Genomic DNA, 13,925 nt, shown 5'->3' with positions numbered 1-13,925 from the left:
TTTAACACTTTGGATCAATAAAAAAAAGTCATGTGGTCTGATGGGGCCAGATTTACCCTATTCTAAAGCGATGTGTTCATTAGAGTAAGAATGGAAGTGCATGAATATAAGCATAGTGCCCACTATATAAGCCTCTGCAGGCAGTGTAATGATGGGCCATTGCTTAAGTTGGTGAGAGCCAATGCTTAGCAACATAACAAGTCAATGCAATGAAGTCAGCTGACTACCTGAATTTACTGAATGACCAGGTTGTCCAATCAGTGGGTTTTTCCATGATGGCATGGCATGGCAGTTATGGGAGCATAAAGAATCATTTCCCCACAAATTTGGTCACTACAATGTATGCCATTATCAAAGCTAAAAAGGTCAAAATGTTAGTGTGCAACATTTTTTATTCTTTTTTTGGGCAAGGGATGTATATTCAAATCTCTCAACCTACACTATACTATATATTTAGTATATTTAGCTCTCTTTATTTATGTCCATGGTGTATTATTTTATACATTGTATACTGATGATGCCTACCCATCACCAGGTTTCTTACTTACAGGTTTGCATTTCATTAAATAAAATTGAGTCCTAGTGAACATGAAACAGGTGACCATGAAGCTAGCTAGCAATAGTGGCCTGGTAACCACTAATGCCATGGCAACCCCAGTGCAAGGTGGCAGGAAAATGTTCCCTTTGGGGAATTATGAGGCACTGCAGCATTGCTAATGATTACATCAGCACATGAGTCACCACACTGGTTTGCTCAGGTGTCAGTGGCTCCCAATGTGGAGCCATCTGTCCTCTCCTCATGGATGCTCAGCACCATGTCTTTTTGCTCCAACACCATGCCATGACTATGCAAAAGAGAATGGGACCTTTGTTGCCATACTGCTGTGAACATCTTCAAATCTATAATCTATTTTAACAAAGTATACACTATAAATAACAAAAAAAAATATATATATTTTTTTTACAAAAATTCTTACAATTTTTACAATAAGCAATATTGTAATATACTCTGCAATATAAGGGCATACCAACATAATGTAGTGAGCTGTTATAGAGAAATAAGCATGATCAGGGTGGTGGAGTTACAAAGAATGACCCCAAAGTGGATTTTTACGGCAATTTGCCAATGTTAAACATTCTTGAATGACATGCATGTTTTATCCATTTATAATTACTTTTAATGTTTTGAAATATTTAGTAGTTTACTCTCATTACAACGGCTTTATGGAAGAAAACTTAACAGCTTCACATTAAAGCTGACACTGACTGAACTCCTCTTTTAGACATATTAAATAAATGCCTTCTTACAAGAAACTTTATTATAGCAATTATTATGCACGCTTATTGTTTGGTTTGAATGATCTGAACATCTGCTATAAAAGTCCTAGTAAATCCAGTTCCTAATATAGAAGCCATAATGCACAGTATAACAAACACAGAATTACTGTATAGCTAGCACTTCAGTCAGAGCACTGAATTAAAAAAAACACCTTCTAACCAGTGATTTTTGTGAAATTTCACAGCACATGTGAAAGAATTTTTAAAGCATACATAATACACATCCATCCATCCATATACTTCCTCTATGGTATATATAATTGCATCCAAACAGCCTTTCACTGTGTTTAATTTATTTGCCTTGTGAGACCTTGTGAAGACCAGAAATTGTGCCAAGACATGCACAGAGCCCACTGGCACAGGCAGCCTATACCCATCATAAGACTCTCGATTCACAGAGCATCCATTGTCAACAGTCAGCCACCACACTGCCATCCCCCCACATCACTGAAAATGGGCTGGTGCACACCTCATCCTCTCAATACATAACACTGTTATTCCTCCTGCATTGTATGATAATAAAGAAACAGCATGCTGCTTGCTCCAGAGGGAACAGAATGATACATTTTCCTTATGTAGTGCTAATAGGTTATTCAAATCTGATCTTGCAACCAAAGCTAGTTGTTGTTTTCCATTTGTTCAGCATTCTGAACAGAGTATTACACTAGCATGGTTTCTCCTGAATCGGTGCATGTTGATAACTAAGGAAAACCGAGCCTGTGCTCTTACAGTAGGAGGCTGAATTTTGTTACATAATGACACTGCAGTGTATCATACTCCTGCGAGGTTTGTTTTATTATTATTATTATTATTATTATTATTTTAATGCTTGCACAACACCTTGCCGAATGCTTCCTGTGTCTAGCCCTGCAAATTCACACGCCCCTTTTACTCAAAGGTGGTCTATTTCAGGTTTCTTCTCTATTTCTAGACATTCTAAATGTGACCTGGGCTACCTGGTATCCCTCACAGTGATGAAGCAGCACGTAACCAACACACCTGGCATGAGTCAGATTGATTTATATATTTTTTTCCACATAATGAAATATACTATTTATAGAGCACCTATGAACAGCACAGAAATAAATCTAAGGATTAATCATTGTCTAAAGCAAGGAGGGGAGTATGTGGGCACTCATACTATGACAGACTGGAACTGTAGACTGTCTAGGTGTTCTACTGAAATCCATTTAGATTTGTATATAATCAGAAAAAAAAATATACATATATTTTTGCCCTTCCTTTTATATATTGCAGAACCTAAATGTTTTAACCCTTATCCTGGAGTCCCTTTACATGTGTGAATGTCTTTACATGTCTAAATTCACTTGCTTAACATCAATGCCTAACAAAGGATAATAATAATAATAATAATAATAATAATAATAATAATTATTATTATTATTTATTTAATCAAAATTAAGGTTAGGAACATAGTTTAATAATATTAATCCCCGATGCCTCAAATATCTTTTGAGCAAATCAACAGTTGTGTCCTCTTGAACAAGAATCAGATTGTTGGTTGAAATTATTGCCATAATTGCTGTGAAAGACTGCACTTCACAATGAATAGGTTAGCATCAATTTGATATTTTCCCACCAAACTTGTGAACAAATGGCATTTATAACATTGCAATGAACAGTGCAGTTGCTAAGTAACTGAGCACAGGCTACTTATTTTCTTCATTCCACAAAAAATCATGCTGCTCAAGTTTGGGCAAGTTATTATTCCTCCAATGTAATGATGCTTACCTTTAACATTACATATGGTAAGTATCCCATTAAATGCCCATTAGGTTTAATGAACACATAATGATATCTCATAAACTTACAAATATAATTTTGATGATGAATTAACTACAGCCTTTGGGAAGTACATAAAAAATATATGAAGTAATTTATGAAACGTGAATATTAAGTTCATCATGTGGATAAAATAGACACCTAAAACTTGATATTTAACTTGTTGGTTAAATAAAAATCCACAACACTGATTAAACTCCAGCTGACACTAAAAGAAGTATAAATGAAATGGTTGCTAATTATTTTTGTTGGTTTCACCTGAATTTCACCTGAAATGAATATGTAAAAAAAAGGAAAATGACTTAGGATGCAGACAAGTGCTATAACTTGTCTAAAGTATTGAAACTTTTGGTCTCGCAGAGACCATATAGAGTGTGATAATAAATAGAAAGAAAAAGAAAGATATTCAATTCAGTCTGTACAGAACACCACAACAGATTGTTTCTCTTTGTAGAGTGTGCACTCTAAGTAAAATCTCTTCAGGCTGTAAAGAACCCTTGACTATAAGATTTACGACCGAATGTTCAATTAGGTAAACATATTTAAATGCTTTCTTAGCCTGATGCATTTCTTTGTGTTGATGTTATTTAGAAAAATACTAATCACTCTTGTAATAATGTTGTGATATCTGATCTGGGATAAACAGTCTTTTTTATCTAGAATTTCATCCTAATGTCTGTACTAGGAAAGTAATATTTTAAAACAATATAAAAGTGCACGGCATAAAAGTGCTCACCACTCCAATGGAGAAGTAGTTATTGACTATGCTGTATGGCACAGGGTCTCCCTTTTCCTCCTTGTCATCAGGGGAAATGTCAATGTTCCAGCGATCCAGCACCACCTCACTACTGTGCTCAATGTCCCTGAGGAACTTGAGCAGATTTCCTCCCTCATAGCCTGGAGGACAGCATACATTCATATTAAATAACAAGTATTTTACAGGTTAACAGACAAAGCTGTAAACAACCACAAATAGTAGCACACGAACATTTTCCTGCAATCATGACAGATTAATCACCATCATTCCTTTGGTCAGCAGCCCTTAAAAATGACCTTATTAAGATCAAACAAAGGAATTAGAATAAACCACAATCGCCACGAGATTTGTAGTGGTTGTGTCTGCATTTTCAGCATGTGTCAAAAAAGATGTGCAAAAATTATAACTAGGTTAACACAGCTGACTTATTGCACCATCAAGAGACCGAAGTGGATAAAAAATATATAAATATATATATCGAAGTAAATATAGAAGTACTGCAACAGACAAGTAAATCAAGCTGCAAGTTGAAGCCATTCTGTCAACACTATATGGATGATGACGTGTCTAGCATTCTCTGCCCAGAGACAGGCTCCCCAGTGTGGCTGTCTTATATTACTGTAATAGCTGTATGTTGTAGGTTGGACACAGACACCCCACCAAGGCTAAGACGTTTTTCTTAAGAAGGGTCAAATCACTGTTACTGAAACAGGAATATGGACACTTTCCTGGCAGCCCGGTGTGTCTGGGCTTCGCTGTGATGATACCTAGAGCTCATTCTTTCTGCATGAACAGAACACAGACCCAAGTGTTCTCACATTAAAATGGATGCAGAAATCAATTAGAGTCCTTGTAAAATCAATTAATAACATTAAAATTAATGATTGCAAATGCTTGCATTAATCGTTTGTACATTCTCAATTTTAGGTAGTTGAATTTTAATATTTCAATCAACATTTCAGCTTTGACTTTACTACTTGCAACCAGATTGAGTCATGTTGTTGCTATAAAGTATATCATACAGTAGTTCTGCTCTTGCCAAGGAAAAATATATTGACGGCAGTTATCCAGTGGAAAAAACATCATTCAACAAACTCATTCACGTCAGAAACAGAGACATGATGTAACAGGGTAATTACTCCATAACATCCACAAGTACACAACTGCCTAACAGCTCAAAATGCATTTTTACATTTTAATCCACTGTAGACAAAATTGGAAATTGGATTTGACATTTTGCTCCACATTTTTCATATTTCACATTGGCCCAAAGTTATAGTTCTACAGGAAAAATGTATTTTAAAGTTTCAATTATAGCAAACTGACAACCTTTGACTTTGCAGCACTTGTATATGCTGAATGTATATGCACGTCTATATGCTGAATACAAAAAAACATAATATGGGCAGACACGAAAATATGATTTTCTACTGTTAACTTTTGCACCACCCTGTATGGGTTTCACATAAGGCAAACTGTATATGTGATTATGTGCCACAATCAATTCCTGTCCTCTTAGAAACATGTGTAAAATCTCATAAAAAATAAAAGATAATTTAAAAAAGGTTAAAAATAAATAATATTAAAACTTTTTTATTGTATTAATATTAATTAGAATCATATTGGAACAACCAGAACAGTCCTCATAAGGACACCATACTGTATTTGGACACAAAATTAAAAAAATGCTTTACAGACCCATGCACACATGTGGTCACAATGTTATAGTAAACACTACAGCGTGCACGGATGTGTACACATGGCCACAATCGTGCGACACGCGCGAAAGAAGAACCACTGGCTTAGTTGTGATCACCATATGCCAATACCTCGCTCGTTTATCAAGTTAAAATTTATAAAAAAAATTTGGTCATCTTGCAAAACCTTTGCAGACCAAGTTACTCACAATCCAAGGTTCCAGTGTACAGTAATAAGTTCTAATTTATCTAAATTAACGGACTCAATTTTTTCATTTTGCACATCTTGCAGACTGTACAGTCTGTGAGCGTTTTGCAAGACAAGAAAATATTTTAATAAATTTTAACTTGTTAAACGAGTGAGGTAGTTATGTACGGGTATGAGACTTTGTGTGTGTATGTGTGTGTGTGTGTGTGTGTGTGTGTGTGTGTGTTTGTGTGTGTTTGTGTTTAGTGCGTGCAAACCTTTTCAAAGGTAAAGTGCAGGTTAACTTGATTTATTTCTACTTTACATTTTGTATTAGTTATTTTTCATAATCACTATTTTTGAACTGTCAAACAAATAATTTAAGTTTTTCATTATTTCTTATGGGGAAATTTGTTTTGATATATGAGTGGTTTGATATACAAGCACACTTCCGGAACTCAATGCTTATGCTTGCAATCCAAGTTTTAACTGTAATACAGAACATGTGTGTGCCGAAGAAGCTACTTCTGAAGTTTTTGAAACATAAAGGTGATAATTCTGATCAACAATTTGGCATTTTAGAATAATACACTTTTTTTTTTTTCAGTTTTTATGTGAAATTTAAATTGGTCAGGTTTTATCTCAATGACAATTAAAATCATCGAAAGACTTGAATTTCAAAAAGTTATGGCTGCTACATAAAAGTGCACAAAATCATACAGTATTTAGCAAATGTATTTTTTTATCTGATAAAAATATAAATTGGTATGCATATTTACAAAAAACAAAGCATGAATAGGGAGAAAAAAGCATAAAGTATTATGAAAAAAACTGTGTTGTATGATCCTATCTGAAAATTAATTTTTCCTACCTCGATGAGAACTTTTTAGCACCAATACCATGTTTTGGCCGTGAGTATATTATGCCTGTTTTTCATGCCATATCAAGGCCAGTAAGTGTTTTTTATTTTTATTATATGACTTGTGTGATTAAATCTAAAAGATGAAGTCAAATAATAAAAAAAAGGATAAAATAAAATAAATATCACTTAAGTCTAGGCATTTAAGTAACAACTTTAGGCTAAAAAAATAAACTGGATAGTTTTGTAGTAGGAAATACCTCCCAATCCACAAACACATAAAAAGGTGACTCTCACCTCCACCCCAGCGTAGGCAGCGTGCCAGGTCATTCCCAGTACCTAGCGGTAGGATGGCGACAGGAGGGTGGCGGGCAAAATTAGCCTTATCTGGAGAAGAGCACAAAAGTGAGAAAACACTGGAAAAATACAAAAGCACTTGAATGTAGTCTGAGTATTCACAGTATTAACTGTAAAAAGCAACACACACACACACACATGTATACACACACTAACAATACACTCATTACAGAGGTAAAAGTTTTGCTGATTTTCAATTATTTCTATTTCCCTATACATAAATAAAATTATATGTTAGACAGTAAAGGTCCACAAAGAGCATGATGTACATAATACAAGTCAAATAGGGAAAAGAAACTAGATATCTAGGTCTCTCTTATTTGTGGAGTGGGACAATGTATGTAATTCTACATTTGCTGATTGTCCTAGGGTGTCTCTCTGTCCTGCAGTTTGCACAGAGCCTATTGAAATCCTGCTTTTTGTTGATACTTCATTGACTTATTGTCTAACCACAGGGATTAACTATTGTCTACCATCAGAAGCTATTTTCTAATGCATGTTAAACTCATGTAAGGAGTTTGCAGAAACTCCAGAGAGCTGATCGAGGATCAGGTTGATTTAATTAAAAGTCAGTTTTTGCCATTAAAGGAGCAATGAAGGTGCTCTTAAATCAGCACTCAGGCTACTTCAACAAAGTTGGCTTTCTCCTGCTCTTCTACTAATGGACACTCACTGGCTCCCATGAGAATAACAGTTCAAACCCACTGATCCAGTATCAGATGAAACTGATTCTAAATCAGCACTTAATGGCACTGTATCACTCCCCACACTGGCTCCTCTGTAATGCTTACCCATTAACATCAGCATGGTTGTCAGTGGGGGGAAAGACAAGCCATTATCTCTTCACTGCTATCCACCACTCAGTCATATGAAAGAAGTCACAGATGAATGTACACATTTCCTAGGTAATTTATGAATTTATAATCCTTTCAGAAGCCCATTAAATGCCGCTACAATTGTATGTCCAAGTTCCGCAGTGAGTCGTGCATTTTTTCCAGTCTAGCCCATTGAGCTTTTAACGTTTAAATAATTGGATATAGTTAACATATCTGTGATAAAACATGTGAGACACAATATTTTAGTTCACTCCAGATAATATAAGGTCAATTAACCAATTTAAGAGCGGTAGACTAATGATCAAAAAGTTGTGAGTTCAAACCATGCCAATCTTTCATTGTTGGTGCCTTGAGCAGAGTCTGTGAAATGCTTGACTCAGTAGTAAAATGCTTCAAATAAAAGAACCTGATGAATGAAAAAACTTTAAAACTACACCTACCAATGCAATCCAAGATCCAACCCACTGTTCCATCACCTCCACAGGCCAGTACTCTGAAGTCAGGCACATCACGAAAAAAGTTTAAACTGGAAGGCAAAAAATCAGAAGGTCATGCAAAAGACATTAATTTCTTTTTACATGGCCTTGAAAAGAAATAATATGGCCTAGGATTTGCACTGAGAGTGCACTGACTTGTGCACCACCATAAGTCTGTTCTTTAGTGAGACAACCGGAGATATTGATTTTATGTAAAAAACAGTGAATCAAATAGGATGACTTAAAAATAATGAAAACCAAAATAAGGCCTGGTGAAAATAATCGTCATTTTAGAAGGGTCAAATTATTGGGCTACATCAAGCAAAGAGAACAACTAAGGAGACTTAAGACACATTAAGTACTTGATAGTGCTTAAGTCAACTTTTTAAAAGTAGAGTAGAAAAAAAATCATGAATTAAGATAACTTAAACACTTGGTGAAGTTGCATGGTAAAATAGTGAAAGTAAAAGCATTTCAACACACAATGTGATGACAACTCGCAAGATTAGGACTGAACAGCTGCATGGCCATAAGACAACCACTTGTTATTGAGATTAAATTTGCTAGGGAGCATAAAGATTGGACTTTGAAGCAATGGAAAAAGGTCAGATGGTCTGATGCATTGTGTCAGGGTAAGAAGAGAAGCATATGAAGTGAAGTACATGAGGTGATGCATCTTGCTTAAGATGTTCCCATTACATTCTAAACATAAATTAAACATTTGTGGATGACGATTAAGAAGACAGAAACATTAAGTCAATATGAAAAAGTATGTCTATGAGGAAATGAAGACTGAACATAATCAATATAAATGTGGCAGATATAAATAAATTCAAGACAAATGTGGATATACGCATGTTGTGACGGTTGTTTAAAAGGCACTGTGTTTTGATGTTGGGATGCAAGCAGAAAACAAACAGAAAATCTGTATCCATAATACACTAAAAAAAAATTATTTTGCCTAAACTCAGCCAAGCACAAGTCTTCTCACTCTTTGTATCCTGGTAGAAGACATTTATGAGCTCCAAGGTCCTAACAACACAAAAGCTGGATCTTAGCTGCTCAGTAACAATGTCTAAAGGTATGACATAAAGCGCAAAGTTATTGAGATTTTTCATGTAAATCTGAAGCATGGCTCTCATGAAAAAATCATAAGATCTTGATTGCTTCATTTATATAAACAAGGCTTGTTGTTTATACAAACACTTTTCTTGCAATATTTATATTTTAATCCATAGTTTCTGTTGTCATGTGCTGCGCTACTTTATTGCATGAGCAGTTCTTTTTTATCTCTCTATTCTCTGATGGCTTTTTCAAATTGAGCGCAGCTCTGGTCATGACTTTGTGTTTATGTGGGGAGGGGTGGGGTAGCATGTGGGAGAGAATGGGTTGGCTGCTCTCCTGTGTTACAACTTCACCTTTTGTTCTTGTTTTTTTTTTCCTGAATGAAATGCCCTGTTAAACACTCACTCAGAGGTACAGAACGTACTGAAGCGTAACATGTGTGCGTGTGTCAGTGTGTGTAAGTGTGGACGCATGGGTTCATGCTCCCGTGAAGTGCAATGCTAATGTGTCACACATGCAAAACTATGAGTAACTTAGTACCATATGATGATAAATTTAGCTCTGGCAATATTCAGTGCAGCACACACATCTTCATAATCACATCTCTATACCAGATGCTTTGAATTAGTCATTAGAAAGTTGTTATCTATATCGCTACAGATGATCCATCACTTGTCCGTCAGATGAATGTATGTCCTTGACTATTCTACATTTCAAACATGATTAACCTTCTCCAAGAAGGAGAATTTAGATGTTTTTTCTTATTTCTGCCAACATTTTATCACCTGATAATTAAAGATAACAGAAGGCCACCTGATAGCTCACAGATTATTGTCTGTGTGGTGTTTTACATTCACTCCCCATGTTACCTCTTGGTTTTCTCTTACTGTACCTCCCAAAAACATATTGGTAAGTGAATTTTCTACTCTTAGCTCCTTGACATATAAATGTGTGCATGTGTTAATGTAGTGCCCTGCAAAGGACTGGTGTTTCATCCAAGGTGTATTCCCACTTTGTTCCCAGTGTTTCTGGGATAGGCTCCAAATCAACCTCATTCTTCTGAAAAGGGCAAAGCACTACTGCATTTTTAAAAAATATATATTTCTGGAAAAAAGCAGGGTTGATTACACCTAACCTTTAGTCCATACCTTGTGTAGTGTACACAAGACTACAAGGCTACAGTGTGCAGCACATTTACAAAATACTGATGGAATTAAATTCCGTGAAATTCTATTTAAAAAAACTGAGAATACTTTGGAAGTCTCTGACAAGAGGAAACAAGGATCCACTTTGGTTGGGTTTGTGTCAGTTACTTATTTGTGTTAAGTCCAGAGGTTAATTTTCTTGGGACAGGTGGGTGTTTTTACGAGTTAGCCTTGAGACAGGCAAAAGTGATGGTCTTGCAGTTTCAGTGGAAATTAACAGCTAGAAACACCTCATACTCTTTTAAATGTTTTTTAACTACCGCACCTATACTTTGTGGGGCTTGAAAAAGACAATTACACATTACAGAACTTTACCACTGCTTTTGAAATTTGCAGATGACACTACGCTCATTGGACACACCCAAGAGGGTGACAAGTCTGCATATCTACAGGAGGTGGAACGCCTGGTGCTCTGGTGCAGTCAGAACAACCTGGATTCAGATTCTGATTCTGTGAGTCACAGTCTCGGTGTGTCTGCTTAAGATGATCTTTGACCAAGTTGGTTTTGACCAACAGAAGTGCAGAGAGATATGACAGGGTGTATTTGCCAAAACATGGCATAAATGTTCCATGTTACAAAGGCCTTCAACACCAAAGAAACAGTTATATTAAAAGCATGGGTAAATCAAGTCTGAGTGATGATACATGATTTCTCTAGACAGAGGAAACACAAGAGTTTTCAATACAATGCTCTCTCAAATCACAGATCCAAGGTAGAAACTGTAGTGAAAGTATTTACTGTTTTACCCATAAATCCTGAAATATATGTACAGTACACATTAGTTTTTTCTGCAATTGGCTTGACTGGTTGAACCAGTGTCAGTATGTGCTGAATGGGGAAGGAGAGACAACAGTGTTTTTAATCACTTTTTAATTATTACCATTAAAAGTCATAAATCTGACAATTTGTTGTAGGCCTATTAAATCTTTTTTCCCCATTTTTTACAACAGAAAAATGCCAGTTTGATGATTTATGCTGTTAAGAAATGTTGGTGGCATGCATAATAAATACAGTTCTGATGCAACTTGTTCAAAGAAGTCATTTAACACATTCTTTGATATTTGATATTTTTGTTTTTTTGCATGAATAAAGTCAAAACATGTTTTATTTTCAATTTCACTTCCATGTATATTTCAAGACATAAAGTTGAAAAAAATTGATAAGTTGTGATGTTACTAATATGAGACGTGTGTGTGTGTGTGTGGGTGGGTGGGTTCTGGGTCATCAGTTAACAATGGATTAGGGTTGGGGTAAGATCTTTACTTAAAGTAGCAAACTCACTTAGTAGCAAATTTTTTACCCATATAAAAGATGTTCATGGGTTTAATTAATTCAGTCCTCACTAAATCCACAAGTCTTTAGAAAAGATTTTATAAAAAATACTCTTACTATTCCTTCAAAAGTTCTGTGTTTATTTCTGGTGACTTACCCTACCATCGGTCCTCCACGATCTAGACTATAAACCTGTCTGGGGTTAAGCAGATACTGAAACTTCCGTAATACCCTGATGGAGAAAAACAGACAACTGTGAATTAGTTATTGAGAAGATAAAATTATAGATTCAAACACACAACACACACACAGACAGTTAAGTAACTTTCGGTATCTGTGAAAGCAGGCATTAGTAGAAATGACAAATAAAATGTCTGCTATGCCCTTCACTTTTATTTTTCAGCACACATTACTCCTTTTTACTGTGGCTTAGTGGTTAGCACTGTGGCCTCGTGCCTCCAGGGTCTGGGTTTAATTCCCGCCTCGTGTCTGTGTGCATATAGGGTTCCTCCCACAGTTTAGGATAATTGGCGTTCCCAAATTGCAGATAGTATGTGAGTGAGTGTGTGTCCCCCGCAATGGATTTGCACTCCATCCAGGGAGTACCACACCTCGTGCCCCAAGTCTCCTGGGATAGGCTTCAGGCCTCCGGTGACCTTGTATACAGGATAAAGCGGTATAGACGATAAGTGAGATGATGACTACTGCTTTCTGTGTCTCAGTAGTGTAAACAAGGGGAGGGAGAGAGCAAGAAAGAGAGCGTGAGCGAGCGAGAGAGAGTCTGAAAGTCTAAAGCACATCATGCAAAAAGCTTTTAGTCTGGAGCACTGCTCGTTATGTTGAGAAAAGCGATAATCCGAGCACTTACAATCATTTAAAACACCATTCTTTCACTTTGAAAGAATATAAGAGCAGTCATGAGTCTAAACCTTCCTAGCTAGCTTTCACAGCACTGAAGACTGTTAAGACAGTGGACAAATACAATAGGCACTGAATGTGATTCAGAGATGACCACTTCATCGACTTATTTGCATCAAGGGAACAGTTCAAATCGTGTTCTTTTTTGGATCTGGGACAGTTAACACGTCTTTGTGTGAGCTGGTGTCTAATAATAGGGAATAATCGGGCCATTATTGGTATTTATAAGTGCGTTGCTATGGTGACGCTCCTGCTGGATCCCAAATTGGTCCCTCGGCAAATTGAGAATGTGTGGTGGGCGGCGTGAGCTGTAACAACACCTACATTCATCCTTCTTGAACAGAAGCACTGCCTCCTGTTTGCTTTGATGATATTTAGAACAGAGTGACAAGCAGGAACAGCAGAATACCCATGGAAGAAACGCTGGACATGCACATGATGATTACAGATAGTGGAAATGCTGGCCACTGACAAATCGATTTTCCCTCGTTCTGAAAGATACAACAATACATGAAATAGTCAGTGAAACAGCACCATCCCACACCTCTCGCCTTGTCGACCACCACTCTTCGGATTAACCAGCACAAGTAGAGGATGTGTTCCTGGAAGAGGGGTGATCTGTAAATGCAAAGGAAAAACTGATACAGCATATCCACATTATAATACAATGTCTACAAAACATCTAGACTGGCATATGATGGCTGACCTGAAGCGCTTGACCATCTCCAGTGAACTTAAAGCACTGGTTGGAGTCATCAGGGCTTGTGCTGGGGGATGACTCACCTTCTCCCCTTTTTACTACTGAGTGACGATCCTGGATACGAAAAAAGGCAGAATTACCTAATTATGAAATAATATGAAGCATGTGTTCAAGCATGTTAAGCACCAAATGCATGCGCTGCATCAATTAAAAGAGTGAACTGACCAGTACGACAGGGCAGATGTAAGATGGCAAGAGTGTATGGTCTTTTAGTGCTCCACCATCACAATCTGGCTTCACATGAGATGCACACTTATTATGGAGCTGCAGATAAAAATACAAATCTGCATTAAAGAACCAGAGACTCAATGGCCTGAGCTAATAAAGTCTGCACCTGACTCATACAGTGGCACAAAGCTATAAATAAATAAATAAATAAAATTATATTTAATGT

General features: G+C 36.5%; 1 protein-coding gene across 5 annotated transcripts in view; it reads right to left on the bottom strand.

Annotated features, from left to right (window-relative positions):
• Positions 1-13,925, bottom strand: part of LOC128523904 (diacylglycerol kinase beta) — a 94,409-nt gene that overhangs the window by 31,491 nt on the left and 48,993 nt on the right. For all 5 annotated transcript variants that reach the window (XM_053496093.1, XM_053496092.1, XM_053496094.1 and 2 more), the window contains 7 exons: positions 13,697-13,795; positions 13,478-13,585; positions 13,316-13,389; positions 12,011-12,085; positions 8,275-8,360; positions 6,939-7,028; positions 3,878-4,038 (listed from right to left, as the gene is read on the bottom strand). In XM_053496093.1, the coding sequence (XP_053352068.1) occupies positions 3,878-4,038; positions 6,939-7,028; positions 8,275-8,360; positions 12,011-12,085; positions 13,316-13,389; positions 13,478-13,585; positions 13,697-13,795 (693 nt within the window). The remainder of the gene's footprint in view (positions 1-3,877; positions 4,039-6,938; positions 7,029-8,274; positions 8,361-12,010; positions 12,086-13,315; positions 13,390-13,477; positions 13,586-13,696; positions 13,796-13,925) is intronic.

This window comes from Clarias gariepinus, chromosome 5 (genome assembly GCF_024256425.1).
Source record: "Clarias gariepinus isolate MV-2021 ecotype Netherlands chromosome 5, CGAR_prim_01v2, whole genome shotgun sequence".
Lineage (NCBI taxonomy): Eukaryota > Metazoa > Chordata > Actinopteri > Siluriformes > Clariidae > Clarias > Clarias gariepinus.
This window is presented reverse-complemented; position numbering and strand designations above follow the sequence as displayed.